The 13671-nt window shown below is 34.7% G+C and overlaps 1 protein-coding gene across 1 annotated transcript in view; it reads right to left on the bottom strand.

Moving 5' to 3' along the window:
* Window positions 1-254: 254 nt before the first annotated feature.
* The window catches only part of LOC110381562 (homeotic protein empty spiracles), a 33372-nt gene continuing 19955 nt past the window's right edge, over window positions 255-13671 (bottom strand). The window contains exon 3 of the mRNA XM_021341900.3: window positions 255-4257. Coding sequence (XP_021197575.1) covers window positions 4057-4257 — 201 coding nt within the window. The 3' untranslated portion in view covers window positions 255-4056. The remainder of the gene's footprint in view (window positions 4258-13671) is intronic.

Genomic DNA, 13671 nt, shown 5'->3' with positions numbered 1-13671 from the left:
TCCATAGGATTGTCTTTTTGGTCGTCCTCTTCAAATGACTAATGTTCAAAATGTGTTTAAAGTTAAAGGCATAATGAAATGAATTTATGAAATAAAACTTGACAATAATATTTTATCAAATATTTGTATTAGTCTGCAAAATACGAATGGTACCTAATGAGTGTGTTGAAGTGGCCCTAACATTATGCTTGCAATCAGGATTTGGACATGATATACTATCATGGTAAAAAAAATAAAAAAGAAAACAACAAACATAAATGAGTAAAAACATATATTTTATATATCACTCGTTGATTTAAATTGCTACATCTTCGTACTGAGTTAAAAGAAACATTGCTGAGTACAGTCGGGAAGAGTTACTCGATATACACACAAATACACTTAAACTGTATTCCGTTACATCTAGACACACATATGTACAGTTTTACTATGTTTTTATTTAAATAGAGATAATGTACAACTAGCCTAAGATATAGTTAAAGTTAATTAAATATTTACAAGACTGTTTCAGTGGCATTATCCAAGGAAAGGAACATTTTTTTTTATTATAGATTTATGATTTTTGAGTTGAGTGCAAATGGGGGCGTTTATACAATAAACTTATTTATAAACGCCTTGTAAATACCCATAAGTAGGTAACAGTAAGAATTTTATAAATAATGGCTGAAATTATTTTTTTGTTAGCAAAGGTAAGCATTAATAATGAAAAAATATATAGATATTGTAACAAGGTGGTCATTGGAGAAACACACCTATAGTTAGGTATAAACTGAACAAGAATCATTGATACCATTTCAAAATGGAAACCGCGAATTGTTCAACAATAGTTTACTTATTCCTGCCCATATGCGCTCAACTCTACACATAAGTTCCTTATTAAGTACAAAGTAAGAAATAAATAGTTATTATTTACAATTTTCTGTATCCTTTTTAAATTTTTCTTACAATACATAAAATATTTCGATCAATTTTCTCGTTGCACCATCTGTCAACGAACCTTTTGAATGATTCCGTGAGAGTGAGTGAATGACTGACCTCGTTCATCGGTCTTTGTGGTTAAAAAATGTATTGTTGTAAACGGGCAAAGCCGGGGGCAGGCACGAGCTACTGTTGAACGTTAAAATATTTCTGAATTACTGTAAAACAAGGTTTTTGTTGACTGAATGCCGACAAATGTTGTTACCTTTGGATAATAGGATCGTGTAATATAATAGGTATTAATTTTCTGTAATTTCTTTACATGAAAAATACAACAGCTTTGCGAATAAAGATATTGATGGCCAGTTTCATTTTTTTCCATCTATTGAGAAGTCACTAATGTTCTCGACTATACGCTTAAAAAAAGCAAATGAGCATTGTTTCATGAAAATACAGAACTCCATCATTATCATTATAACTGTGATACTTACAAAGAAACATTCAGTTTTTTGAATAAATCGAAGAGTTTTCTTTAGAAATTCTTATCAGCTGTCTGCGTCACATTTTAACGTGCCAAGTGACGTCACAAGTCAGGTTCCACTTCACCAAGAAGGTACAATCATTATAATACTGCATTAAATCGTTAGACATTTTTATTCACATAACATATTACTCTAAAGGAACTGGCTTAATAAAACTACTATATTTGAGCGAATCGTTAACTTTATAGTATGTAATATGTTTTATTTTCATGTATATTGCTATTCAATTTTGAGCTATAGGTTATAAGGACTGAATTCAACAAAACAGTCAAATATTTCTTGAAATAACATAAATAATAAACTTTTAAAATTTTCAAATCAAAATAAGTATGTAAATAAGTTTAGACAAGCATTTATTTTGACATTTAGTTAATTTTTTGTTGAAATCAGTCCAATTTTACAACATCTAGATCAATTTCATTCTTCGTAAAACAATGAGCATCACTCAAAATCAGATGTCAAAGTCAATTCAAAAATCGAACAGCCTTATCTCAACATCCAATGACTCCAATAAACGTTATAATGTCACATAATCAGCGAATTAAAAGCAATCAATGCGAATGTAATTAAAAACGAACTTTTACGAAAGAATACATCGTAAAATATCGACATGGCCGCTAATCGCAAACACTTAATGAATAAAAACGATAATTAAAATCGACTAAGAGTTAATTGAGCTGAAAATGGAATCTAGATTTCAAATTACGAATGGCGTGGAGCCAAACGCTTTGGTTCTTTGCCTGCGTTTTTTTTTTTCCTTTTTTTCTTCGATCGCGTTTGATTCGGATAGTGTGGTAGTTAGCGCATTCCGATTCTCGATTTTTATTAGGCGCGAGAATTTCGACAATCTTTTTATTGTAAATATTTGAAACTCTGATTGAGAATTTAAAAATAATATTTAGCGTTTTAACATCTTTCTTTACTGTCAATATAAACAGTCAAATCTTGTATTATTAACTTCACAGTTCACAAATATATTTTCCCACGACGTCATGCAATTAAAAATATATTGCCGCTACATGTTTTCAAAACTACATTTTGTAACAACATGGCATAACCACACGGGTACCGAACAAAAACAAAATAGTTTGTTTTTAAAACCGATTCACTCGGTAAATCGATTCGGCGAGAACTCGATACTGGTAATCGTAAATCATATGAACAAAAGACGGAAAGGAAAATACAAATTAGCCTTATAATCGCTCGCTTAAACCCGGGTTTAAAGGCTACAGCCTAGTGAAAGAACATAGTAAACAAAGCAATGAGAATAACGCCTTTTCAATCAAGAAAGTACATAAAACTTTAGACAGAAAAAAATCAAAACAATTTTCAACGGACAAACCGTAGTTAGACCAACTTTTTCAGTACCTATCCGAGTTTAATTAAGCAAAATCTTAGTTGCTAATCGATTAATTGACCGTTAAAATTTTAGCATTCAACTATAATTTGCCATAAAATGGCCGAACGCTCGCCATTAGTGTGAATTCATTTTTATTTCGGACTCACGGAGAAATCAAAACAACCTCCATACTAAAAACTGGTCTTCTAAATTGATAATGGCCATAAAAATACGAGCTCACAAATATAAAAAGAATGTGACACATTAAAACAATAGTCCAGACACGTCGTTAGTCAAACTAAACAGTTAAGCAACGCGTCAAAGGAATCATCAACAAGAAAAAGATCTCTATCTTTAAATTCCTAACGCGTAGACAAATAGTCTTCGGAGAACAATCGTTGACGACTTCAAAACAATTTTGTTACGTCGCGAGCAATTACGAAACGCGATTCGAGAACGCGATAGTTTCCGAACGCATCTCTTAATAATAGGGACCTGAACGCACCCATAATCGCCTTCATCTCTATCTTACACCTATCTCCCTCTATCTGCAGTAACGCCCGTATTGTTATCTCCGTCTAACGTTGACAGCGCTCGTTGAGAAACCACGGACCCTGCCTATCAACATTTCAAATCTAAAATGTCTAATTATACCCACATCACTGGATGAACATCAAAAAAGAGCCATTTTTAATTAATTTAAGCCCGAAAACTATTATAATACGGCCAATTTTGTTATCTAATAAGCCGTAACGCTAACAAGACCCGGGGAGCCATTTTGAAACCGTTTTATAAAGTTGATTTAATGATATGGCCGCTTTAATGGCTTTGGAATTGATATAAATTATTGCAAACACCACCTAACGCCCACTTTTTGAAGATTGATCACGTTGCCTGTTGATATACGGGGTTTAGTAATCAAATAAATTTTAATTAAAATTTGCAAATTTGATTGCGTCATGGTAATGCCTAAATTAATTGTCTAAATTAAGATAATTAATGACAAATTCTAAGCGTTGGTTTCTTACTTATTGCGTATTGTAATCACGACGAAATGTTTAATCAATCATAGCATTCCCTGCACTAATTCAAATGTAACGGCTCTAACATTCGCTTTTCAAACCAAAGTCATTGTCAGTCGAAACAAGGCTACCACCGCCAGCTAACATCTCTTAAAACTCATAAATAAATAAAACTATACTCTAAACATCTAGATTACATTAATATTTACACGATTTTATCACTTATTCCACTGTCTTACGTTTCATTTTCACTTTCACTGAGTTCGTCCATGTCCATATCAATTAGTTCTTCGTCATCATCTTCGTAGGAGTTGTTGAGCTGACTGCCGTCATCTGGCTTCATGTTTGAGGAGCCTGACTTGCCTCCGGTCTTCGCTTCCTCTTCTTGCTGCATTCGTTTATGTTTCGTTCTTCTATTTTGGAACCAAACTTTTACCTGTTGACAAAGTTAAAATAGGTTATTTTTGGGTTTTCAGTAGGTGGAAAAGGTGTTTGGAAATATGTGACTGAATGAGTCACGAGTTGTAGGGTTATGTTCATTGTATCCAAATATAACAATAAACGAATAGAAAACACAAATCATAATACAATTTTATGGTAGATGCACAACAATAAAGGATTAAAGGAACTAGCCAATAAAAAACTATTGAATGCGACCCCTCCAATCATATATCACATGCTATTGAAAGAAAAATCCGTTGTCGAATTTTTCTGCGCGCCAACAACAGATTTCCCGCCCAAAAAACGTCGGCAGCCATTTTGTAAGACAATTTGTCACGTGGTTAATGGCTTGCGAAATGTATTCACGTTCTACCCAGCCAGTTCGCTTTTGAGATATTGTAACTAATGCATGGAGTCTGTATATCTGTTATTCTGCCAAAATTGGATTAAAGGTTGTATATTACGCTTATTTAGGTTAATATTGGTTTATATTTTAGAGAAGTTGACAACGCAGTTTATTATAGCCAATGAGTCATACAATAAAGGGTAATTGTTACAATAATTTAACTTGGCTATTGTTCTGGAAGAAATACAAGGTCCTTATGCCAATTTAAGTACAGAGCTGTGCCAAACTATTATTTTGTAAAATGGGACAATTGCAGCTGAAACTGTTAAATGGAACGAATGATGAAGGACAAGATGCTTTCCGCAGTTTTAAGTCGAGAAAGTATAGTTCAACATTTTCGTTATTGTAATTTGAAAACAACAGTACTTATTTATTTTTGAGATTTACCAACAAATAAGGATGAGGCTGAAAGACAGACTTCAGCCAATACTATATATAAGACAAAGTTGATGGTTGAGAGGTATTTGTTACCTCTGTCTTTAGTTTGATCACAAACAAAACGAACTAAGGAAGTTATATAAAATTTTCCACAACGATAAAATTACCAAGAATTAGGTAGGAAACATATACGATTATATTTTTATAGTCGAAAGCAATAAGTTATCAGGATTTCCATTAAAAATCCAATGCGACGGTAAAAACAGTCAATCGCCATGTTAGTTACATAGGATTGGCGTGAAATTGACGCAATCGTACGTTTTATGGCTCCTTACAATTCTGTTCATGTTATAAATCACATTTTAGTTTATAACTGATAAAACTTTACACGGGAATAAACCATTAACTTTGATTTTTGTACCATTTTCTAAAGGAGATTTTTTGGTTTTTATTGCTGGTTATGATTATGATTGGGGTCCACTTGCTTGAAATGGGGTCTTATCATCTTTATTATTTTTAACCCCCGACGCAAAAACGACGGGGTGTTATAAGTTTGACGTGTCTGTGTGTGTGTGTGTGTGTGTGTGTGTGTGTGTGTATGTGGCATCGTAGCTCCCAAACGGATGATCCGATTGTAATGCGGTTTTTTTTGTTTAAAAGGTTCGTCAGTCGGGAGTGTTCTTAGCTATGTTTGGTGGAAATCGGTTCAGGTCTTCAAGGTCATCAGCTCGTTTTCTAGATGTCATAGGAATGTTACACGCTCAGTTTACTTGCAAGTATATGTGGGATCTGAAATTTGAAACACTAATGTCTTTTGGAACCACTGAGCTGGTCTGCTGTTAGGGCACGAAGGTAGGAGACGTAACCCTGAACTGCCTTTTAGTAAACCCATCGAGTTTGGGCTCGTTGAATTTGTCTTGACGAGTTCTCTTCATGTTTCTGATTGACGAGAACCTAATGCTGCAAATGGGATGTGGCGGATGAAACCCTGGAATGCCGGAATGAAACGGATAAACCGATTTATATTTTTGCTGAAAATCTAGAATGTCCAACGGTTAATCTTTATTGTTTCTTAATCTGTGCAATTCTCCCAGAGCCAGTTTGTCATGAGGATTGTTAAACAGCTTCCTTTGGCCGAGATCGCATATAGCGACCCCATCTTAAGATAAAGTAAATTAAATAAAAGAAGGAAAAATTAAGGAGCTCCTTTAAAAAGCATGAAATAAAATTAAATTATAAATTTAAAAAAACCCCCGACCCAAAAAAAGTATGCAATAATTATGACAAAAGGTTAAAAACGCTAAACCCTATAAAAAGCAAAAAATAACTTTTAACACTACGTAAACTAAATTTTGACGTGTCGGGGGACCGCGTTTACCTTCATAAATACTTACATAAATCAAATGATACCTACCTAATTACAACATTCGTTTTAAAAAAAACACGTATCTAAAGTAATGAATTAGAGCGGTCCCCCGACACGACAAAATTTAGTTTACGTAGTGTTAAAAGTTATTTTTTGCTTTTTATAGGGTTTAGCGTTTTTAACCTTTTGTCATAATTATTGCATACTTTTTTTGGGTCGGGGGTTTTTTTAAATTTATAATTTAATTTTTAGATACAAGGTATTCAATTACCAACAGTAGCTAAACTATTTCACTCTAAGTACCTACTGTTGATCATAAATATAACCTACTCCCAAGTTTTAAGTCTTGCCAAATGCAACTGAGAACCTCAGCTACCTACTATTTGATCTCCTCAACCCAATACCCGGGCAACAAGGCACCCCGTCTTGGTAAGGCTAATTGTCTTCTGGCTTTCTATAACTGTCAAAGACAACCAAGACTACCCCAAACAAAATTGAGACGTTTCTAATCACATACAATTATTGCAAGATACTTTCAAATATCAATCCCTTTGCGATATAGCAAAATATTTTCGTGCCGCTACCAGATTTTGCCCAAACTCCTGCTTAATCACGGCCCTCCATGGGAGAAAAATGACAAATACCGAAACTTCACTTTGTAATGGCGTCTCCCCCTCAATTATGAGGTTCCATACTGCGACAGTCTCGCTACATTACCTTCAGTGTATCGACATCAAATATCAATCAACGTGTATCCGATGCCACCCTTTCTGGGAGTAATGGTGCGTGTTTGAGGGGCTTCTGTGTGTGTACTTATACATATAACATCATATATAAAGTCTATAAGATATAAGGCGTTGGTAATTTTTGCGATTTTGAGAAAAGGGGGTAAAGTTTGCTTGGTAATATGATGTGGTCTCTAAAGTTATATTTTATGATAGTTTAGAAGAGTATAAAGCAGTAAGGGTAAGATTCACCACCTAACCATAAGGATAACGAAACCATAACTAGCTGTATAGGTTCTTGCTTCCCATTGGTCAAATCGGCAATTTGACAATTGGAAATGGTTCGGTCATAGTTATAGTTAAATGATACACCGCAAGAGTCTGACAGTTGACAGTGATTCACTGATTTGAGAATACAATGAATTAGTAACAGAATCTCAAGTGGAAGTTACGTAGGTACCTAAACTCAGCCCACATTGTAGAACCCTTTATGCATCTCCAATCACTATAATTAGAAGTACAACCCGCTAAAGTAAGTATGTCATAACGGCACATACGCCATTTTAGGTGTCGTATCCTCTTGCATTTTATGTTGAACTTAACGACCGTCCACTGTTCTCACAAAAGCTTTTAAACCTGTATTTAGCTGTTGTAAATCAAATAAACTAAATGGATATTATTGCAGTCTTGTCGTTAGTTTTACTACTATGTCTTAAGTATGATAATTGTGGTAGTAAATGATGTTGAGGAGGCTTATTGTTCTGTTTTAAGTGTTTTGACGCGTGATCTGTTCTGTAGGGTCTTGTGGAAACTATTTGTGTGCTTACAAAAGGCGTTTGTGAGTAAATAACACCTACATAGTTGATAATATAGGTGTAAGTTACATAGTTTATCATCATCAGCCGTTTTGCAGGACACAGAGGTGTTCTCATGCAGAGAAGGAAAGAGTAATATTCACCACGGTTGCTCAATGCTGGCTGGTTACACCGTTGGACTTACAATAATTGGCTATATAAGAGTAAGATGCCTTGAACTCCTGGACTGGACTTAAAGTCTTCTGGAAATCTAGTCCATCTATTTCAAAAAAAATCACCAGTTCAGTAAGTACGCCAAGAAAATCTTCAAACAATTTGCTTTTCGTCACTTCCGAAAATATCCAAAACATTGCCTTAACAAATAATAAAGTTATCTATAGCAATTATAATTTCTAATGCTCTACCATCATCATACATCTGACTACACAATTCAAAGTGTAGCAAAAATACCCCATTTCGATTCAACCCTTGAAATCCCGTAGGCCCATTTGCAGTCCCGGGTTATACGGCGCGCATCAATCATAAGGTCTGTTGTACCCTTAGGGATATGTGCTAGGTATGTAATTTTGTATCATTTCGCTTTTGTGTTGTAGGGTTAACATTTTTTTGGAGTTTTATGATCTTTGTGTGAGTGTGGAGCTGTGATTTCACGCCTTTTTCATATTTTGACAATGGTTACTGCGACTTACAATATTTTGGGACTGTTTGGGCATTTGAAGACTTGAGAGAGTTTTCTCTTTAAATACGCTTTAACATAGGTTCACCTTCATAGAATTGAATTAAAATGTAATCAGTTTCCAAAACTGTCTTCAAGTAAGTATTAGGTATAAAATCTTACTTGCCTACACGTGTTGAAGTTTAAACTCAATTCTAAAACACATACCTACCTACTTTAAATTTAAAACAGTAGGTAATGTAGTAGAAACCTCAAAAAAATTCGCTACACCCATCGTGCCATATAACAATTATCGCGTTCTGATGCAAATTTAATGTACTTCTCCTCGCTACAACAACAATAAACTTTAATTCGTTTTACACTACGCATCTGCTCGTACGCACGAAACTACCGTAAAATGAGCCCTCATAAACCTCCATTATACCAACACAAGAGCTCTAACAACGCTAGTCGTTAAATAAAAGTCATAAGTCTCCGCAAACAATCGGTTTAATACGAAAAGGGATCCGCACAATGATACCCGTACTAAATAAATAGGGGTGTCATTCAACATGCCCCCGAAATGCGATTAAGTGCTTATGTACCCGATTATGGCGGTCCCCTACGGATTACAGAGAGAGACAGACTTTATTCAACATGGCATGAGTTAGAAAGAGGTCGAAACAACTAGGGGAGATACGCAATTAAGTACGCCGCGCGAATTCAGAGGAAAATTTAAACGGATCCCCGTATTACTTTATTGTAGGTCCATTAATATGAAAGGGACTGATATAGTTTAGAAAGGGACATTACAGTGACAAATTGGGGTTGTTAGATATTTGGTGCAGCCTCGCCGAGCTTTAATTGGATGTTAATAAAGTGATTCTGTTAGAACGAGCGAGGCGAATGTTTTTTTGGGTGACAACGCTCAATTATGGCCCTTAACTTTTTAGGGAAGGGTGGAACAACAAAGAAATTAATAATAAGTACATCAGTTAACTTTACCATTAACATTTAACTAGTAGTTATTTTTTTAATAACTGTCATATTTTTTCGCGCGCATTTGAATTGACAGTTCTTCATAACTGTCAATGTCAGTTTATGAGTCCATTGCATGTCCATTGTTCGGAAGCTCATGGCGTTGTGTGCAAAAGAGACGACATCACCCAATTGGCTGTCGCTTATAATTATTGTGTGTGATGTGAACTGGTTTTGATTAATCGACGAATTTCGCTGTTAATGGCCGCCATTTTGGAGTTTTGGGCCAAGTAATCGAAGACGTTTTTAGCTTAGTTTAAAAAGATGTTTCAGCATTTTGAGTGAAGTTTTGATAGTTCTTTGGATTTGATTTAACGCCTGTTATTTTTCAGTCAGATATCGTGATGGAATCTATGCATTAGAAAAGCTTTCTCAACATCGTGTGTCGTATACTGTTGTAGGAGTACCTTTGTAAATTATGAACCCAATCAGACAAAGCCAATTAAAAGACTAAAGCAAAACCATTTAAGCTTCAATCTTCAAATCAAAGCAGACATGCCCAACCACAACACATCATCACTTCTCACAATCATAATTACTAGACTACCAAAGACAATTCGCATTAAACCAAGGAGGTTTAAGCTCATCCATCAGCAAATAGGCAAGTCCATGGAGAACAAAATGACTAGCGGAGGTGCCAGAACGTAAAACAGCCTAAGAAAGTAGCGCGCCAACATGCGGGTGTGCGGGGGATGAGGAACGTTACTGTTTTCTCTTTTGACCTTCATTTGATCGACGATCCATTTTTTGTAATAGCAAAAATCGTTGACCAAGGTCTCAAAAAACCTGAACGCCTCGTTAGTTCACTCGTAACTCACCGTTTTGGTCATGTCTACAGTACGAATTTGAAGGCCTACTTGAATTATGGCATCTTCGCTCATCTTTCCTAACTCCATGGGCCATTCTAACAGAATGAACCCATCAATTCAAACAGGCTTAACGCGAATTTCCTTTGCCTAAGACCCTAGTGATGGCATTGCACGATAAAACGAAACAGTCGATTATCGAGCGAAGTCCGGATGCGGGAAAGCGCGCGCTTACGTTACTTCCGTTCGCCATTAGAGGCACAGAAAATTGTTTTGTGTAAACGTTGAATTTGTTGTGGAAATCACGAGATATACGAAGTGGTTTTAATGTAATTGCTATTTAGAGTGTTGGGAAAGTTTTTTTTAGCGTGAGTAGGTTTTAAACATGGTCATCGAATATACAGACTTGTTTCAACTAAAATTAGGATTTATACGTAGAAGAATACCTGCTAAATAAGTTATAAATAAAATGGTAATTTAAAACCGTATTTAAATTATTTTTGCGTTATTTATTACGGAATGAATAAATTCATCATTCATAAATTCACCCTAATTGCTTACAATTAATATCAACTCTTCAACCATCTTTCAAACGAACACCGACTTTAATTAAATTACCTTTTTTTATAAAAAAAAATCCGCAAATCTAGCCATTATGTAAATCTCAACAAAAACGATTTATGACTGCATCCATTATTCAAGTTAAAAAAAAAACACAAAAGTTCATCGACCCCAATCAAAATTGGCTAAATAATAATGTAGAATTCCTTTAACATTTAGCTACCGGACATACGAGACTTCGGTAATACCGGAACGGCCGGTAATAAAACCGTGTACGGCTGGTACGCGTGTCGATTTCCGACGTTAAGCGTCGTGAGTGGAAAACGGACGGGAATCGTAATGGCGGATGATTTATCGTCTATGTTTTAGTTATGGTAGTTATGATGGTGTCTTTGTGTAGTTTCATACTGTTCATATTTGTACTGTAAGTAAGTAATTTCAGGCAGTTTAAGGAACTGTTAAAGTTAATTTGCTATCTCTATTATGGATAGTTTCTGCAACCATATAGAGTCTCTATATGGTTGCAGAAAAGGAAACACAACAGGAAAATGTGAAAAAAGCTAGGAAAATAATTAGAATTGTTGATTTAACAGATACCTACCTAAATAATTAAGTGTACATAATATATAGCGCATAGAACAATTACTTAAATGATTTTATTTTGCTGCAACTTATCGACACGGTGACCATTCTAAAAACGACACAACCACAGACTAAAAAGAAAAACTCAATTAGCCATTACATTTTTTTACAAAAAAAGCATTTGAAAGCGTCCCCTCGTTCACCCCCCACCGGGGGCCGCGTTACCATCGCCGTAGGGCTCCGCCCCATTATCACGCATGCGCAGTATCACAATAAATATTTGCCACCTTTTTTTATTTGCTCAATTGAGAGGTAATCGAAATAGGTTGTGAGATTGACAACCTTATTGGTACGGGAATAGATTGGGTGTTATTTTTTTTCTTTTATGTTTATTCGGTAGCTTAGGTAAATAGTAGGTGGGAAGTATTGAATGTATAAAGTAAAGTGAATTGAATTTTTATTTCGAGAGTAGAGTTGGTTTAAATTATTTTTAGAATGGGGCTTTTTAGAAATTAATTCGCTGTGATTGCTATTAATTTTGTAATTTAGATAGGCGGCTGAGAGCGTTAGGCCTCACGTTAAGTAAGCCATGCTTATATGAAATTATTTGATTACTTAAAATACAGATTTTGTAAATAAGTAGCTTATCGCCATCTGCTTCGCAATCTGAAAAGGTACTAAATTGATAAAAGATACAGATTAAGGCACGAGTGCATAATCTTAAAATCTTAAGGGCTTTGATTTAACATCTTTCAGTACCAATATTTTGCAACAAAAGGTGTGAAATTAAGAGCACACCTGTACCAAATATTACGAAAAATAAAATAATATTCAATATTATTGTTAATATCACGCGATATCTTAAACGAAATGGCCAATCACCGACAAAATATTATTATAATAGTTTGCCAACAATAATAAATAACTGCAAATCGGCGAGCAATCGAGAACGAAAATTAAATTGCGAAATAAAACGAAAACATCGATAAAAATCCACAAGCGTAATGGAGAAACAACATTAAACTTCAAAATTCGAACGCATTAACCACGCAGCGCCGCCATGTGTCAGAAATTATGACTAATTAAAAAAAATATAAACCAGCAAAGAGGTTTGAAATAAAAAACGCAACCAAGGAGTATTTCCTTCAAAAATTACGTTTTCACGAGTTCCAATAATCGAATTAAGTATGGTAAACATTTTATCTTAATAGTCGACTATATACGAACATACGAACAGGGCAGCTGCGTGTAATTTAGTTAATAATATAAAATTACTTGTATCGAGAATAACCAGTCTTGGCCGTAAGTCATCGAGGCTTGGAAATAAACGTATAGGGTTTTAAGACTCCATGTCTGTTTACACTTCGAGCCGCCATTATTGAAATTTTGTTTATTAACTTAGGTACTTATTTAACTTGTAGTTACAATTTACAAACATACTGTAGATTTTTAGTCGGCCGATAGTTTGTTTGGGCTGATAAATCAGTATGAAGATGAATGGTAGTAAGCACATTACAAAGATCAGGTATTTAGCCGGTAACAGACCGACTGAAAAGTTTATTTGGATCGAGATTTTCTTTAAAATCTGAACCCGTGACGAGCAAATTGTTAATGAATTGCAGTTTTTAACTTTATGTTTTTCTTTACCGATGTAAAAAAGAACATTTATTATTGTAGTTATTAATTTTCTAGAATATGTTCGGTGAGCTCGCTAAAAGCTCGCGTTATTGCGCTAATTCAAGACTTTACGTAAGTTTTTTCGACGATTCAAACACTAATTAAATATCTTTAATGGCTGAGTTGGTGATTTACGATACACCTACATGATAAATAATTTGGAATTCCGCCTTCAAAATAGATACGGTTTATAAAGGAAATTCAAGTCACTGTCCGGTACGAAAAAAAATTTTTAACAAGTTTTTCAGTGTATTTTTTATATAGCAGCAAGCAGAATTAACAATCACTGGAAAACAACCCTTTTCTGAATTTTACGACCAAAACGAGAACGGAAGCCGCATTGTCTATGATCTAACTTTCACCATATAGATACCATAACTAACGTTCTAATGAGCATAAA

The sequence above is a fragment of the Helicoverpa armigera genome, chromosome 21, assembly GCF_030705265.1.
Source record: "Helicoverpa armigera isolate CAAS_96S chromosome 21, ASM3070526v1, whole genome shotgun sequence".
Taxonomy (NCBI): Eukaryota; Metazoa; Arthropoda; class Insecta; order Lepidoptera; family Noctuidae; genus Helicoverpa; species Helicoverpa armigera.
Note: the sequence above shows the minus strand (reverse complement) of the source record. Positions and strands in the feature narration are given on the sequence as shown.